Source organism: Theropithecus gelada, chromosome 3 (genome assembly GCF_003255815.1).
Source record: "Theropithecus gelada isolate Dixy chromosome 3, Tgel_1.0, whole genome shotgun sequence".
NCBI lineage: Eukaryota > Metazoa > Chordata > Mammalia > Primates > Cercopithecidae > Theropithecus > Theropithecus gelada.
In genome coordinates, this window is record NC_037670.1 from 175,618,747 (window position 1) to 175,636,817 (window position 18,071).

Consider the following 18,071-nt stretch of genomic DNA (forward strand, 5'->3'; position numbering starts at 1 on the left):
GCGCAAATGTTCTAGACCCAGAACACACCCTTTTCATGTTCAAATGTCCAGATGTGAATGAAAAAGTATGTTCAACAAATTAAAGTTCGTTTTTTCTAACAGTCTACCTGGATGCCTGAATTCACATGAGAAATTACAAAGAACTATATCTTTTGTTTGAACCAGTCTGTATGTCTATGCTTATATTTAACCAATCACAAACTCTTGCAAAGCATTAACACTGTAACATTTTTTCATCTCCCCTTCACTCACTAAAAACGTGCATAGAACCAGGGAAGAACAGGTCTATTTGGGATATTAAGACCTGTAAGCCACCAAGAATTGAATCCTTTATTCTTAATTGTTCATGTTAAATTTCTGGTCCTGCTGTCAGGATTAAGTAATATTTATTAAGAACCCACACATTTCCAAACCCAAAGCATTTGACAGCAGCTGTCCGAGCCACTGCTAAGCTAGTCCTCACGCCACCCGCCTCTACATCCTGAATTCTCCTTGGAGAGCTCCAATTTTTGTCTACTAGGAACAAAGCAGCCAGCTGAACAGAATTAAAAGAATCTTTAAAAATTAACTTTTCTTTTCGGGGGCTGTTTTAAAGGAGGAGGGATATGGCAGGAGAGAAAAGTCTAGGGTCATGTTTGAGTATAACAAAATAAGGTCTACGGTTTCAAAAATCCACCTTTTATAAAGGGTATAGTTGATTCCATCCTCCTGGTGTACCTTATAATTATCAGGAAAAGATGAACAATTAGAAGAAACAAAATGTTCAAGTCAAAGAGTTCATCAACATTCAAATCATGAGACTCCTAGAAATTTAGAGAAAAAAAAGAAAGACCTATTAGGTCATCTAGTCCATCTCAATATAGCTAATTCCCTGTTGCATACTATATGCTTAGGCTAATTTTCAAATGTCTTGAAGGGAAATGCTCCTTTTTTTTTTTCTCAGAAAATGATCTCATAATTCAGTAAAAAACAGGCTCTGAAATTTCTTTAAGTTCTCTATTTTTATCTGAAAACCTTTAGTTAGCTGAATATTCTGGTAGCATGATTCTAATTACCATATTGGCCCAAATATGAGGCAGTACTGGGCAGAGGCAACTTCCTCTCCTTTTTATAGAAGATAAAAATCTAAAGCAGCTCTGCGAAAGAATGATCTCATGCTTTGACTCCCTCTTGTGCAACAGCACACTAGCAGAAATAGTTTGGGCTTGGGAGTCGGAGAGACTCCCGGGTTTGAAATCTACCACTCAATATCCACGTAACTTGGGGCAGGTTTCCCAGCCAGGTGTCCTGTGGATGCAAGGTGTGCAAACGCCTCCCTCCCACGGCCCCTGCATGGAGGAAAGCGTCAGGAGTGAGGAACGCTCGACAGGGATGCTGGCTCTACCGCTCCCCAGCCACGCAACCTTGGCAAAGCTACTTAACCTCTCTTAGCTGCATCCCTATAAAATAGGATTAATAAAAATACCTACCTGATAGGGTAGCGGCAAGGATGAGATTATGTAAACTACTTAGAACAGTGCTGGACATACAGTAATCAGCTCTCATGATTAATATTATTTAAAAATGACTCCAAGGATTAAGTGAGCTGCAGGCCTGGCACATGGGGGCCCTGAATACATCCTTCCCACTCCATGCTCCCTCTGTTCCTATGAAACTTCAACTACTAAAGCGGCTGCATTCCCAGATGTACAGTATGATAATGTGGATGCATCTCTAATCCTTTTTTCCTAGATTATCGCCTTTATTAAACTTCAAACTTTAGTTTTTCGTAAATTATTCTTCCCTACCTTATTTCTTAGCATAGCATGGTTAAATAAAAGTTATTTATATATGTAAATGATTAAAATATAAGACTGGGTTGATTGACAAGGTATTTCTCTCAATCACTAAGCCCTCTGTGCTTCTGTAAGCAAAAGGGGTCCCTCCAGTTGCCTCCAGGGCAGGAGCTTCAGCTCCTTCACACTGCACCAGAATGCTACTTTAGGTCCTTAGGTGAAGCCATGGGGAGGAAAATGGGAAAGCTAATTTGAAGTACATTTTTAATATCTGTTACATTCTTTAAAAACAACTCTTCAAATTACCTCTTCAGAAGCCCTAAGACCTTCTACTGGTTCTATCTGACTGATTACTTATAACCTCAAATTCCATACATGTAATTAAAAGGAAAACATAAAAAAACCTCTTATAAACTCTCTGTTCTTCCTGAGTCTCTTTTAATGTTTCCAACCAAACACGCTCAAAGTTCTGGATGACTATGGAGGCAGCTCATTTCAAGTAGCTGAGAAAACCTGCAGGTAATACAGGCCTTATTTGGGCCAACATGGTATTCTTGTGTCAAAATTTTATTTGTTTTGGGTTTTTCTATCACTGCTGCAGTTTATAATAAGATAATCTTGAGGACAGTATTTTTTTTTGGAACATGTTTCTAAAACTGTGACACCAATAAAAGCAACATAAAGCAATTTTTACTCTAGATATTAGTTCAATTTATCTTGTACAACAGTCTTTAATTAGACTGACTTGCAGATTGCCTTCTTTCCCCTATGTTGGTGATAAATGTTTTAATTTAATGAGAGAATGCCGAGTTTTGTTTTTAAAGTTATTTTGATACTTGCACTAAAAGGAGATTGCTTTTAAATTGGAATCAACTTTAAGAAAGTACAATTCAGATAGTAGTAAGTTGAGAAACTGAAGTTTAGAAAGGGAGATCTCAAAACTAACAATTTCTTCTATTGAGGGTAACAGGAGCCAATTTACTTGAAGTACATTATTTAATAAGTAAATGCAATTATGTCTTTAGAAACGCTAAAAACAACTTACAAAAAGCTGGAGGAACTTGAGGATTCTTTTGTGGGTGAGTATATAAAGTGCATTCCCACTGATAGGGTCAATAACTGGCAATCTGTGGATTTTATTTTTGATCAAGGAGTATACAGCATCGAAGAGGCTGTGGGAAAAGTCATTAGAGTTGTTAGGAGGCTTTCAAGAAAAATCAGAACATTTGGACTACCCCTGCCTTAAAGCACTTCCAGTGTTTTTATTATTATAATAACTACAGTGTTTAGAAGAGTTTTAAATTAGAGATCTCAGCAAATTTTTCATTTTTTACAATCTATGTTAACATATCTCAAATACAAGTGCAAGCTACAAATCTCTAGAAGAGGAGATTCTTTTTTGGTTTGTTTTTTTGAGACAGGGTCTTGCTCTGTTGCCTGCTGTCATGGCTGACTGCAGCCTTGACCTCCCGGGTTCAGGTGATCCTCCCACCTCAGCCTCTTGAGTAGCTGGGACTACTGGCATGCACCCCCTTTATTTTTTGTAGACATGGGGTTTTGCCGTGTTGCACAGGCTGCTCTCGAACTCCTGAGCCCAAGCAATCCACCCACCACGGCCTCCCATAGTGCTGGGATTACAGGCATGACCCTTGTGCCCGCCAGGAAGAGGAGTTTTTTTTTTTAGTGTATTTAGTGATTTTATTTGAAAGATAATATAACCTAAATCCTTAGAAAAGCAAACAGATGCATCATATTAGCAAGACAGCAAAGGCTGTAGCAGCAAGCCCCCTGCATTGGTGAGTGGGCAAACTGGCTCTACCCTGGGCCGGCCTGGCTAGTAGATATTGTAGGGCCAACACTTCTGTTCTACTTGGTGCCTCTCCTGGGACTGCCAGTAAGAAGGTTGTTACATCTTTTTGTTAGGACTTGTAAATAAAATGAAAATAAATGCTTTAATCTTTCTCTGTACAGGATTTGAGTTTGAAAGATGCTTTTACACAAATGTGGAAATGTATCACAGCCAAACCAGAAGGCTGGATAAAAAAGGATGGCCCAGACGACTACATAGAAGGCAGCTCACGTTCTGACCACATATGAACCGACATCTCACATACACTGATGTTTAAACACTAGTGTGGAGCTGAATTGCCAAAGGAGTTGTTTAAATGCATATTCCCAGGCCCTATCCTGATTGAGCAGGTCAGGAGTAAAAGCCCAAGAATCTGCAATTTCAACACACCCCCCAGATTGGCCGAGATCTTCATGATGGTTTAGTATGACCCTATTACTAGCCCATTATCAATCCTTAGCAACACAATGGCTGTGATTTTTCTAGTGCTACTAGGTTTACTGAATGCATACAGTGTAGTTGGAATTAAGGAGGCCACGGGAACTGTTTAGAATAAAGAACATGTTTATTTGTTTCTTTCTATCATGGTGATAAAACACATACATCTGAATGAATGTTTTCAAAGGAAAAAAAAAGTTTACCTTGCATCTGGAGATATATTCACTAAAGGCTTAAATGTTTCTTGTAAATAAAGCTCTGTATTTATAGAAAGAAAATATGCAGTTAGTAACACATTTGCTGTTTGCAGTTATTACATAAATTCAAATACCCTTCAGTTTACAGTTAATAGAGGGATTAAAAACTCAAAAAGAAATTTAATTTGCCTAAAACCCCTGCATTAATTACAGTTATGGCTATTTTAAACAACTTCCAAACTGTTTTCAGGATGTTGCATTTGAAGAAAAATTAAATATTAAAAACCAATTTGACAGTAGGTGTTTATAAAATCAGGAAAAAAAGAAATCTGATAAAAGAGCAATACCAGCAGAGGTCACTAGAATGCTATCAGGTTCATATTACTCTCAAGAAATGAAGCAATTATGAAATTAAAAAAATTAATTTCCATAAGTTATAAGATAAAATCAGTTATAACAAACTTTGTTCTTTAAATATTCTTAAGTATTATACCAAATTAATGCTCAAGACCTACTGCATTGTGGGCATCTTTCTAGCATATAAAAACTTTTTTCTAAAGATATCAACTGCAATTAATTTGCTTTTCCAAAGTTTCTTTTTTTTTTCTGAGACAGAGTCTCACTCTGTCGCTCAGGCTGGAGTGCAGTGGCATGATCTGGGTTCACTGCAATCTCTGCCTCCCAGATTCAAGCGATTCTCCCACCTCAGCCACCCAAGTAGCCGGGACTAAAGGTGCACGTCACTACACCTGGCTAATTTTTTTTGTATTTTTAGTAAAGATGGGGTTTCACGATGTTGGCGAGGCTGGTCTTGCACTCCCGACCTCAAGTGATCCACCTACTTCAGCCTCCCAAAGTGCTGGGATTACAGGCATGAGGTACTGTGCCCAGCCTTTTTTTTTTTTTTTTTTTTTTTTGAGAAGGAGTTTTGCTCTGTCACCCAGGCTGGAGTGCAGTGGCACCATCTTGGTTCACTGCCTCCCAGGCCCAAGCCTAAGCCTCCCAGGCCCAAGCAAGTCTCCTGCCTCAACCTCCCAAGTAGCTGGGATTACAGGTGTTTGCCACCATGCCTGGCTACTTTTTTGTATTTTCAGTAGAGACAGGGTTTCACCATGTTGGCTAGGCTGGTCTCGAACTCCTGACCTCAGGTGATCCACCCCTCTTGGCTTCCCAGAGTGCTGGGATTACAGGTGGAGCTACTGCATCCGGCCCTAATTTTGTATTTTTAGTAGAGACGGGGTTTCACCATGTTGGTCAGGCTGGTCTTGAACTCCTGACCTCAAGTGATCCACCTGCCTTGGCCTCCCAAAGTGCTGGGATTACAGGTGTGAGCCACCACTCCCGGCCTTGCTTTACCAAGGTTTCTATACAGAAGGTGTTTAAGAATATTTTGGCATTATTATTACTATCAAATACCATGTAATGTCAAAATGTAAATATACTTAAACCTTGGTCTAACAGTACTTGTACAGTAGAACTGGATAAGAAGTATCTATCTTGGTGTTATACAATCTCTGTACAACAGGCCGTACAGATCCCATGACAAATTTGTTTAGCTTGGTTTGACAAAGCCGTAATAAACCAAATCCATCACTCAGTGAAACTTCTAAATCACATGGATTTGAAAGGGCCCCTGGGGTGTAAGAGAACTCCAAGATGTGTTCTGATTTCACAGCCAGTTACAAAGCTTGCTTCTCCTATCAAGCATATTATGGGAAACATAGAACCAAACTCTTCAATTTTGAATTCAAAATTTTCCTTTAGTCCCTCCATTTCTACCAGTGTTTCCTTCAGCATCCTGCAGACTGGGTCTGCTGTGATTCCCACCCCCGGTCCTCTCCACCAACCCACCATGACAAGTCTCCGTGAGACCACCACCTTCACAATCATGAAATGTGAATTTAAGAAATGGTTCCATGGCAGAAAAAGAGTATCATGATTTTAAAGGGTGAATGTCAATGTGACAAAGAAAAGAACATGGTCTTCAAATTACTTCCATGCTATTTGCTCCAAGCCATCTAGTTTGAGGTTCATTTGTCCTAAGTTTCTCCATAATTTGTAAAGAAACAATTATTAGGTTTAAATAAGAACAGATGCTTGCTTTGGTTCAAGTTAGGCATGACTCTGATGCATTTCTTAATACCAAGGCAAATCTCTGAGGGTTGGACTTAGTAGAGAACGGTGGCCCCACTGTGGACAGCGAGGTGGAGCTTGGTTAGCTCATTCATCTTCACATTCCTGGCCCTAGGATAAGGCCCTGCCTGCTGTAGGTGTCCTATACATGTCTATAAACAGAATGGATAATACTTATATTGTTCAGCTTTAGTACAGTAGCATACTATCAAAATTAAGATAGAAATAAAGAGAATGTTTTAAATAACATTTTATGATGAGCATTTTTTCATGTGTCTGTTGGCTGCATAAATGTCTTCTTTTGAGAAGTGTCTGTTTGTATCCTTCGCCCACTTTTTGATGGGGTTGTTTTTTTCTTGTAAATTTGAGTTCTTTGTAGATTCTGGATATTAGCTCTTTGTCAGATGAGTAGATTGCAAAAATTTTTTCCCATTCTGTAGGTTGCCTGTTCACTCTGATGGTAGTTTCTTTTGCTGTCCAGAAGCTCTTTAGTTTAATTAGATCCCATTTGTCAATTTTGACTTTTGTTGCCATTGCTTTTGGTGTTTTAGACATGAAGTCCTTCCACATGCCTATGTCCTGAATGGTATTGCCTAGGTTTTCTTCTAGGGTTTTTATGGTTTTAGGTCTAACATTTAAGTCTTTAATTCATCTTGAATTAATTTTTGTATAAGGTGTAAGGAAGGGATCCAGTTTCAGCTTTCTACATATGGCTAGCCAGTTTTCCCAGCACCATTTATTAAATAGGGAACTCTTTCCCCATTTCTTGTTTTTGTCAGGTTAGTCAAAGATCAGATGGTTGTAGACATGTGGTATTATTTCTGAGGGCTCTGTTCTGTTATGTTGGTCTATATCTCTGTTTTGGTACCAGTACCATGCTGTTTTGGTTACTGTAGCCTTGTGGTATAGTTTGAAGTCAGGTAGCATGATGCCTCCAGCTTTGTTCTTTTGGCTTAGGATTGACTTGGCAATGTGGGCTCTTTTTTGGTTCCATATGAACTTTAAAGTAGTTTTTTCCAATTCTGTGAAGAAAGTCATTGGTAGCTTGATGGGGATGGTACTGAATCTATAAATTACCTTGGGCAGTATGGCCATTTTCACAATATTATTCTTCCTATCCATGAGCATGGAATGTTCTTCCATTTGTTTGTGTCCTCTTTCACTGGCCATTAGAAAAATGCAAATCAAAACCACAATGAGATACCATCTCATGCCGGTTAGAATGGCGATCATTAAAAAGTCAGGAAACAACAGGTGCTGGAGAGGATGTGGAGAAACAGGAACACTTTTACACTGCTGGTGGGACTGTAAACTAGTTCAACCATTGTGGAAGACAATGTGGCGATTCCTCAAGGATCTAGAACTAGAAATGCCATTTGACCCAGCCATCCCATTACTGGGTATATACCCAAAGGATTATAAATCATGCTGCCATAAAGACACATGCAAATGTATGTTTATTGTGGCACTATTCACAATAGCAAAGACTTGGAATCAACCCAAATGTTCATCAATGATAGACTGGATTAAGAAAATGTGGCACATATACATCATGGAATACTATGCAGCCATAAAAAAAGGATGAGTTCATGTTCTTTGTAGGGACGTGGATGAAGCTGGAAACCATCATTCTCAGCAAACTATCGCAAGGATAAAAAACCAAACACCGCACGTTCTCACTCACAGGTGGGAACTGAACAATGAGAACACTTGGACACAGGAAGGGGAACATCACACACCAGGGCCCGTTGTGGGGCAGGGGGGTGGGGAGGGATAGCATTAGAAGATATACCTAATGTAAATGACGAATTAGTGGGTGCAGCACACCAACGTGGCACATGTATACATATGTAACAAACCTGCACGTTGTGCACATGTACCCTAGAACTTAACAAGTGTGTGTGTGTGTGTGTGTGTGTATATATATATAAAGTATGTATGACCACACACACTGCAGTCTTTCCTGCTACAATTATGATTCTCAATGGAGAATAATGTCAGCACATCAAAGAAGTTGTATTATGGCCGGGTGGCACATGCCTGTAATCCCAGCGCTTTGGAAGGCTGAGGCAGGTAGGTCACCTGAGGTCAGGAGTTCAAGACCAGCCTGGCCAACATGGTGAAACACCATCTCTACTAAAAATACAAATATTAGCCAGGCATGGTGGCAAACACCTGTAATCCCAGCCACTTGGAAGTGTGAGGTAGGAGAATCACTTGAACTCAGGAGGAGGAGGTTGCAGTGAGCTGAGATCACGCAACTGCCCTCCAGCCTGGGCGACAAGAGCGAAACTCTGTCTCCAAAAAAAAAAAAAAAAGGAAGTTTTATTAATAAATCAAATTCATACCATTTTACTTTTTTGTACTATAATTTAACAGCAACTGAATACAAAGTACATTAGATTAACTAAATGTAGAAAACCAGGAGAAATCGTGTTTTTCATGGCACAGTTTAACCATGTCCTCTGGTTTCAAAGTACTTAAAGAGTGTTACTCCCTGGTCTTTGTTCATTTTGTTCTTTTCTCCATAACTTAACAGTCTCAACTCTTACTCATACCCCCATTCCATCAGGGCACCTTTGTCTTTTTTAGGTAAAATCTTTTACTTTTTAAATTTTTAAATTATCATTAAAACAACTTTTAAATGTTCAAAAAAAATAACATTTTATGGAGCAGAGAGAAAACGATCTGCAAAATTAAAACATACTTTTCATACTAAGCATAGCTTTCCTGATACTAAAAGATTTTAAAAGTCCAATAGTGCTTACCCCTCCAGGTTTCAATTTTATGTTCCTCTAATTCATAAATCTGTACCTGCAAATAAAAGAATTCTTATTTATATATATATATGTGTGACATAGAAAAAATATTTGGAAAATGAAACAAAACATAGCTTTCATAATAGCATTTTCAATTCACAATTAGAAAATGAGGTGGCCAGGTACGGTTGCTGATGCCTGTAATCTCAGCACTTTGGGAGACCAAGGTGGGCAGATCACCTGAGGTCAGGAGTTCGAGACCAGCCTGGTCAATATGGTGAGACCTCATCTGTACTAAAAATACAAAAATTAGCCAGGCATAGTGGTGGGTGCCTGGAGTCCCAGCTACTCGGGAGGCTGAGGCAGGAGAATTACCTGAACCCAGGAGGCAGAGGTTGCAGTGAGCCGAGATGGCACCACTGCATTCCAGCCTGGGCAACAGAATGAGACTCTCTCTCTTAAAAAAAAAAAAAAAAAGAAAGAAAGAAAGAAAATGAGGTGAGATATAGAGGAAAAAATGTATCTGCAAGTTTTTTGTTTTTTTTTTGAGACAGAGTCTTGCTCTGTCACCCAGGCTGGAGTGCAGTGGCACGATCTCCACTCACTGCAAGCTCTGCCTCCCGGGTTCATGCCATTCTCCTGCCTCACCCTCCCAAGTAGCTGGGACTACAGGCGCCCACCACCACGCCCAGCTAATTTTTGTATTTTTAGTAGAGACAGGGTTTCACTGTGTTAGCCAGGATGGTCTTGATCTCCTGATCTCGTGATCCGCCGGTCTCAGCCTCCCAGAGTGCTGGGATTACAGCTGTGAGCCACCACGCCCGGCCTTTTTTTTTGAGACAAAGTCTCACTCTGTCACCCGGGCTGGAGTACACAAGTGTGATCATGACTCACTGCAGTCTCAACCTCCCAGGCTTAAGTAATCCTCTCAACTCAGCCTCCTGAGTAGCTTGGACTACAGATGCACACCACCATGCCTGGCTAATTTGTGTGTGTGTGTGTGTATTTTTTTTTTTTTTTTGTAGAGATAGGGTTTCATCATGTTGCCCCACTGGTCTCAAACTCCTGGGCTCAAGTGATCTACCCTTCTTGGCTTCCCAAAGTACTGGGACTATAGGCGTGAGCCGTGCCTGGCCTGTATCTACAGATATTAGAAAAACTTTGGGCTGCATATTTAGATATAACTGCTTTTTTTGTGATTTTGATATCATAATCTACTGCTGAGATTTCTTATATGGGATTTGCTGCATGTCATAGAAATCTATCTATTCAAAAATCATACTTGTGCTGATTTTGCTAGTTCAAAAGCAGAGGTATGACCATTATAAGGAAAGCCAGTATTCATTTGCATTGGTAATATTTAAGAAATAATAGATTCATGGGAAATAAATACAAGATATTTACAAAATCTTCAGTAAAACTTCCTAAGAGTATGGTTTTTTGGTTTGTTTTGTTTTTCGGAGACGTAGTCTCACTCTGTCATCCAGGCTGGAGTGCAGTGGCACAATCTTGGCTCGCTGCAACCTCCACCTCCAGGGTTCAAGTGATTCTTGTGCCTCAGCCTCCTGAATAGCTGGGATTACAGGTGCCCGCTGCCACACCCAGCTAATTTTTATATTTTTAGTAGAGACAGGGTTTCACTATGTTGGCCAGGTTGATCTCAAACTCCTGACCTCAAGTGATCCACTGGCCTCGGCCTCCCAAAGTGTTGGGATTATAGGCATGAGCCACTGTGCCCGGCAAGAACATGTTTTATGAAGAAACTCATTTTTGTATTTTATGTAAGAATTTAATTATTGGATAATATTGAGCATTACGCATAAAGCAGTATTAATTGAATTAACTTACACCTTTTAAGTACCCCAAATAGGACCAGTTAAATAGAGTATGCAATTCTGTCCTTCCTCCCACCCTCATGAACAAACAAACAGAAACTAAAAACACAAAACCAAACAGGCCGAATCTCAGACACCACAAAGTTAGATGAAGGACAAAAGTGGTTTCCAGAACCACTGTACCAGGGACCAGAGAGTTCTGCTACTAAAATTAGCCAGTAGCTGTCTTTTCCTAATTAGCAGGAAAATGTCAAAACTGAATTTCATTTTAATGACTCATTTTTTCTTCTTTAAAATCACAAAGTACATAGAATTCTTGTTCTGCAATTGCTGGGATAACTGAATTAAGCTCTACCACATCAACAGGCCTGAAGAGATAAGCAAAACGTACAGAACGTCTAGCTAACAAATAGAATTCTGCTAAGCCGAGGAATTCTGAAAGCTGAATAAAGAATCTATTTCCTTTTATTTTTCCTGAGAATCCCTTCTTTGAGTTTCATATATACGACTTACGGTAAAGATAGTTTTATACTTAAGTTCCCTGCACGTTATATATATTTGGAAAATCAACCACCACCAGCACTCCATACCAAAAAAGAAAAACCTGAAAATATTAAAAATCTTAAAATACACACATATACCTATATACATACATAGATATGTACAGCCCAACTACTGACATAGGAACTGGTGCCACTTACCATAGGCGATTTATAGTATCTATGTAGTATATTTATGAAATCTGTAATTGTTAGCATTCCTGGAACAAAGAATTATATGTTAAAAACAAAGCTATGAAAACATTTTAAAAAATTCCAAATGACAAGTGAGCTTAGAATATATACTAGAAGAGCTTATAAAATACATTTTGAAGATATCAAGCAGAGTTTAATATATTATTTAAAACTATTGATGTGTTAATTGTGCATACCAAACTGGATATACAAATTTAGCTGAAATTAAACCTGATAGTACGTACTATGGAACTAACCACAGAATTTGGAAATCGATGAGAGAAAACTTATTAATTGATACAAATTTGAAAAAAGAATTGCAGTTACATGTAAATAATTTTAAATACTTTAAGATAAAGTATTCCATAAGCTTGAGAAACGTGACAATTCTGGACACTTGGATTGTTTCCCAAGAAGCATTCTAAACACAATGGTTTTAACAAACAGTTGCCATGTATTGAGTGCTTTTGATGTGCTAGACACTAGGATGACAGGGATGAAAAAGACATGAACTTCTTCCCTGATGAAATTAAAACCTAGAAGCAGGCGTAACAATCATTTCAAAATCATGTGAAGAATACTAAGAGAGACAATGGCATTGTCTGCTGTGATTCATAAGATAAGTAACGATGGCATTTAGATAGCTGTAAGTTACACAACAGTTTTAATAGTATAACAATGGTCTGGCAGAGACATCAGTCATGTTTACAGCATCTAATTTGCCCTGCCAAAAAGGTGTGCACCAGCGAGATGAGTGTGAGGCCCAGGGATGCTGTATGCCATGTACGGCCCAAAGTGGGGCGGCTGGCTCACATCTGACTGTGGTGTCCTACGTGGGGTTTGTTCACTGGGCTGGTAAAGACATATAAGCTCTTCAGAGAGCCAAAAAGTTGCTAAATTAAAAGAAATTCAACAACAACAAAAGCTCCATAGAAGTTACAACAGTGTGTATTCTCAATGAGGAAGCAAAGAAAAACAGGACAACACTGTTTGGACCTTATTAGCAGTTCCACCTTCTTACTCAGTATGTAAAAGCAAGGATTTGTGTGTGTGTGTGCGTGTGTGTGTTTGTTGTTGTTGTTGTTTTTTTGACAGGGTCTCGTTCTGTCACCCAGGCTGGAGTACAGTGCAGTGATCATGGCCTCGATCTCCTGGGCTCAAGTGATCCTCCCACCTTGGCCTCCTGAGTAGCTAATTTTTGTATGTTTTTGTAGAGGTGAGGTCTTGCTATGTTGCCCAGGCTGGCCTCGAACTGCTGGGCTCAAGCGATCTCCCTGCCTTGGCCCCCCAAAGTGCTGAGATTATAGGCATGGGCCACTGCACCCTGCCAGCAAGAAAGTTCTTTAACTTGGAAACATGTTTACGAGGTTGAATTCCAAACTGGCATCTATTAAAATACTTCAGGCTTTCTGCTTTCAAGGTTTCCATTTTCGGTTTTCCTCAGGCCCACACTGCTTACCTACAAAACTTTGTTTTTTACTCTCCCACAGTGGTGCTGCTCGGACACCGTTGGCTACCAAAGCAAAGAAGGCCTTTTTAACCTGAAGAAGAAGAGGAGAAACAAAACACACTTTCAAAGTCCAGGAAGAAAAATATGTTTTTTTTTTTTTTTTTTTTTAAAGACAAGGTTTCACGCTGTTGCCCAGGCTGGAGTACAGTGGCACGATCTTGGCTCACAGTAACCTCTGCTTCCTGAGTTTAATCAAATCTCTCACTTCCGGCTCCCGAGTAGCTGGGATTACAGGCATGCACCACCATGCCTGGCTAACTTTTGTATTTTTGGTAGAAACAGGGTTTCACCATGTTGGCCAGGCTCGTCTCGAACTCATGACCTCAAGTAATCCACCCACCTCGGCCTCCCAACGTGTTGGGATTACAGGCGTGAGCCACCGCACCTGGCCAGAAAAATACCCTTAACTAACACATTTGACCAAGTCTTACCAGTTATCTTCCACAGTAAGTTTTGTAAGTTTGATAAGCTAAAAATAACGGAATTTATTAACATTACACCTAAAGGCATACAGGGATTAGAAATTATTTTTGAAACTGAAATAATGCAATTAACTTCTATATTTTTCTTATTGTATCTGAAGACTTTTGTCTGCATAGATACTTCATATAATTAAAACCATACAAAAGAATTAAACTTCAGGGTCTAATATCTCTTATATACGGTTATTAATTCATCTGAAAACACTGAAATTGTATCAAATTACCTGAAATAAAAATTTTAATTTTCAGCTCAGTGCTGAAAATGATCCTGTAAATTCAGACAGCAAATAAGTACAGGGAAAATGTCCAACCTTATTAATAACCTAAGAAATGCAAATTAAAACAAAGTATCATTTGTAGATGCTAAATAAGCCAATATTTTAAAGCCGTAGCTCCTAATACAAGGGCTATTATAAAACCACTGGTAGCACCGAACATTGAGAAAATATTTTTTCTAACACAGCTTGTGTCAAGAATCACAAAAGTATTCATATTGCTTGAGCAACAGCTTTTTCTCTTTGAATTATTTTAGGAGTGGGATTCCTGAATCAACAATGTTCCATGTGACATTACTTCTAACCTTGAAAACTGAAAAAAAATCCACCTCCCAAACAAAAGAAAACTTACCAAGTACTAGCATACCAATGAGAAAAAAAATCAAATAATTAACATAATTATGATGTTTTCATAACTATATCAAGAAAGGTCAATGACAATAAAAATGTAACTATAAAATTATACATTATGATACTTATAAAAATACGTGTTTAAATGGAAACAATGAGAAATGGGCAAAAAAAATTAAACTGATATATTGAAGCTGGGATGGTAAAATGTTTCTTTAAAAAAAGTGTTACACTACGGTATGGTATAGTTTTTTTTTTAACTAAAAGTAAATTATTCTCTTCTCACTCACTACTTAAAAAAAAACTCTTGTTGGCCAGGCATGGTGGCCCACGCCTATAATCCTAGCACTTTGGGAAGCCACCTGAGATGGGCAGATCACCTGAGGCCAGGAATTTGAGACCAGGCTGGCCAACATGGTGAAACCTCACGTCCACTAAAAATACAAAAATTAGCTGGGCATGGTGGTGCACACCTGTAATTCCAGCTACTCGGGAAGCTAAGGCACAAGAATCACTTGACCCTGGGAGGTGGTGGCTGTAGTGAGCCGAGATCACGCCACTGCACTCCAGCCTGAGTGACAGAGTGAGACTCTGTCTCAAACAAACAAACAAACAAAACCCTTGTTAACTTAATAATGAAAACAATTGCAGGAATCTAGGGCAGATGACTTTAGGACTAATAACTTAGTACCTATTTATTCCCTCATTGTGATACACTTTGCCTTATATGGAACTACTCATGATGTATCTAGTTCACCTACACAAGAATATAAGGACTACTGGTGCATCAGGGGAGCTCATCGATTATTTCATGCATTTATTTTAATCCATCCAGCACTGAGTCCTGAATATAGCAGGGATTGTATATATTAGTCAAATGAACTACAAGAGAACGAAGATGGGGAAATGAGTAGAGCCAACCCAGTGATGTGGGAGAGCAACAGTAACTGAGCGGCATCCAGAAACTCATCAACTGTTTCTGAATCACACCTTTATCAAAAAGGCACAAATATACACTGTTTCTGTAACTAAATGGCATCCAGGAAAGGTGTGCCCATTTGAATGGTTTGCTATTTGTACCCTGGGCATCTCTGATCGTGGTCCTAGAATATATTATAGAAGAATATAGTGGAAAAGTCGCATGTAAATAGACTTTAAAACACACTGAATATCTAGTAAGTTTGCTAAACTGGTTGGAATAGAATGGGAATGGGGGCACCTTTTATGTTTTATTTGTATTTTATTTTTTTGGGGACGGGGTCTCACTTTGTCACCCAGGCTGGAGTATAGTGGTGTGACCTTCGCTCACTGTAGTCTCACTGCACCCTGCCCCCACCTGCCCCTGCCGGGCTCACGTAATTCTCCCACCTCAGCCTTCCAAGAAACTGGGACCGCAGGCACATGCCATCATGTCCAGATAATTTTTTCTTGTAAAGGCAGGATCTTGCTATGTTGCCCAGACTGGTCTCACACTCCTGGGCTTAAGTGATCCTCCTGCCTCGACCTCCCAAAGTGTTAGAATTACAGGCATGAGCCACTGCGCCTGGCCAGGGGCATCTTTTAAAAGCACAAATTGCTTACCGTTTCCTTCAAAATGACAGATTTAGTAGAGAAAATAAATGTTAAAAAACATTCATGAGGATCATTCATGAAACCCTAAGTAGCCATAGGTATTGAAAAGCTATTCCAGAAAGTTCCGAGTTTGGCATAATGAAATAGTTGAAAACAACTATACAAGTTGTACAAAAGCCAGGAAACACTATTTGAAGGCTCTGGAGGGCATCAACACAGGGAGGATTCTGGGAGCCACAATTCTTGAAAGAAAAGAAGGCTATGAACTGAGCACCACATTCATTCTGCAATTTTTCTGAGGGCTTTTCCCACATCATCTTCACACAGGTGAATTTCAACAAGAAGCTGAAATTTATCAAGAAGAATCAAACAAATCCCAGGTAAGATAAACACAAAGAAAACCATAACTAAGCATGTCATAGACAAGATGCTAAAAACCAAAGGTAAAGGGAAAGTCAGCCAGAGGGAAAAAGACACATTGACTTTCAAAAGGGTAACAATCAGGCTGACGGCTGACTTTCCAGCAGAAACTGTGAAGGTCAGAAGACAACAGAAAGAAAACTTTAAGATGCTAAAAGAAAAAACCTGCCAAGCTAGGTTAGAGCATACATCCAGTGAACACATCCTTCAGAAAGGATTTGCAAAATAAGGTTTCTCGGATAAACAAAAGCAGAGAAAATTGTCACCAGCCAACCAGCATTAAGAAATACTTAAGGGAGGCCAGGCGCAGTGGCTCATGCCTGTAATCCCAGCACTTTGGGAGGCTGAGGCGGGTGGATCACTTGAGGTCAGGAGTTCAAGACCAGACTGGCCAACAGGTGAAAAAACCCCATCTATACCAAAAATACAAAAATTAGTCAGGTGTGGTAGTGAGCGCCTGTAATCCCAGCTACTCCGGAGGCTGAGGCAGGAGAATCGCTTCAACCCAGGAGGTGGAGGTTGCAACGAGCTGAGGCCATGCCACTGCACTCCAGCCTGGGTGACAGAGTAAGACTCCATCTCAAAAAAATAAAAAGAAATACTTAAGGGAGTCCTTTGCACTGAAGGAAAGATTCTAGACCTGCACAGAACTGTAGGAGGGAACAAAGAGCACAGGAGAGGGCAGAGATGTAGGTAAACATAAATCAATACTGTGTAAAGCCAGAGTAATGATATCCTGTGGGATTCATAACTTACATAGAAGCAAAATATACAACAATAGCACATAGGGTAGGAGAGGGTTTAACTTCTGTATACTTTTTTTGCATTGTTTGGGAGATGGTAAATTATTATTAAAAGATGGAGAGTAGTAAGTCAAAGATGCTACGTAATCTGTAAGATAGCCTCTGAAAGATCAACAAAAGAATGTATAACCAAGTTCACATGTTCTCATTCATTTGTGGGAGCTAAAAATTAAAACTGAGCTCATGGAGATAGAGAGTAGAATGATGATTACCACAGGCTGGGAAGGGTAGTAGGGGTGTGTGGGAGGGCAGGAAGTAGGGACAGTTCGTGGATAAAAAATTAGTCAGCATGAATACGATCTAGCATTTGATGGCACAACAGGGTGACTACAGTCAACAATTATTTATTGTACATTTAAAAATAACCAATAATTGGGATGTATGTAATGTAAATAAATGATAAATGCTTGAGGTTATGGACACCCCATTTATCCTGATGTGATTATTACACATTGTATGCCTGTATCAAATTATTTCATGCACCCCTTAAGTATATACATACGATGTACCCACAAAAATGAAAAAAGAATGTATAACTAAAAAGCTAGCAGAGGAGAAAAATGGGTTAAACATAGTTTGTTAAATCGAGCGAAGAAGGAATAAAAGAACAAGTCAATAGAAAACATAAAAAACGCATAGCAAAATGGTAGACAAACCTAACTATAGCAGTAATTGCATGAAATGTAAATGGACTAAACAGTAATTAAATGCTATTCTAGGCATTTATTGTATGGTTTAATTGCAATTGTTAATATAGAAAGTAAATAAATGAACCTTGTATATGACCTAAGTCCTGGGATCTTATTAAGGACTGCCTTTCTCTAATAAGGGCGGAGGAGTCCAATAGATCTAAACCATAGAAGAGACCATGTGAGAGCCAAACAAGAGGCCTTCCTTTAGCGGACACATTTCTAGAAGCTTCTGGAAGAGACTATTGT

General features: G+C 39.2%; 1 protein-coding gene across 6 annotated transcripts in view; it reads right to left on the reverse strand.

Moving 5' to 3' along the window:
• Positions 1–18,071, reverse strand: part of PRKAG2 (protein kinase AMP-activated non-catalytic subunit gamma 2) — a 324,143-nt gene that overhangs the window by 9,492 nt on the left and 296,580 nt on the right. For all 6 annotated transcript variants that reach the window (XM_025379082.1, XM_025379083.1, XM_025379084.1 and 3 more), the window contains 5 exons: positions 13,180–13,261; positions 11,688–11,746; positions 9,161–9,206; positions 4,266–4,320; positions 2,821–2,947 (listed from right to left, as the gene is read on the reverse strand). In XM_025379082.1, the coding sequence (XP_025234867.1) occupies positions 2,821–2,947; positions 4,266–4,320; positions 9,161–9,206; positions 11,688–11,746; positions 13,180–13,261 (369 nt within the window). The remainder of the gene's footprint in view (positions 1–2,820; positions 2,948–4,265; positions 4,321–9,160; positions 9,207–11,687; positions 11,747–13,179; positions 13,262–18,071) is intronic.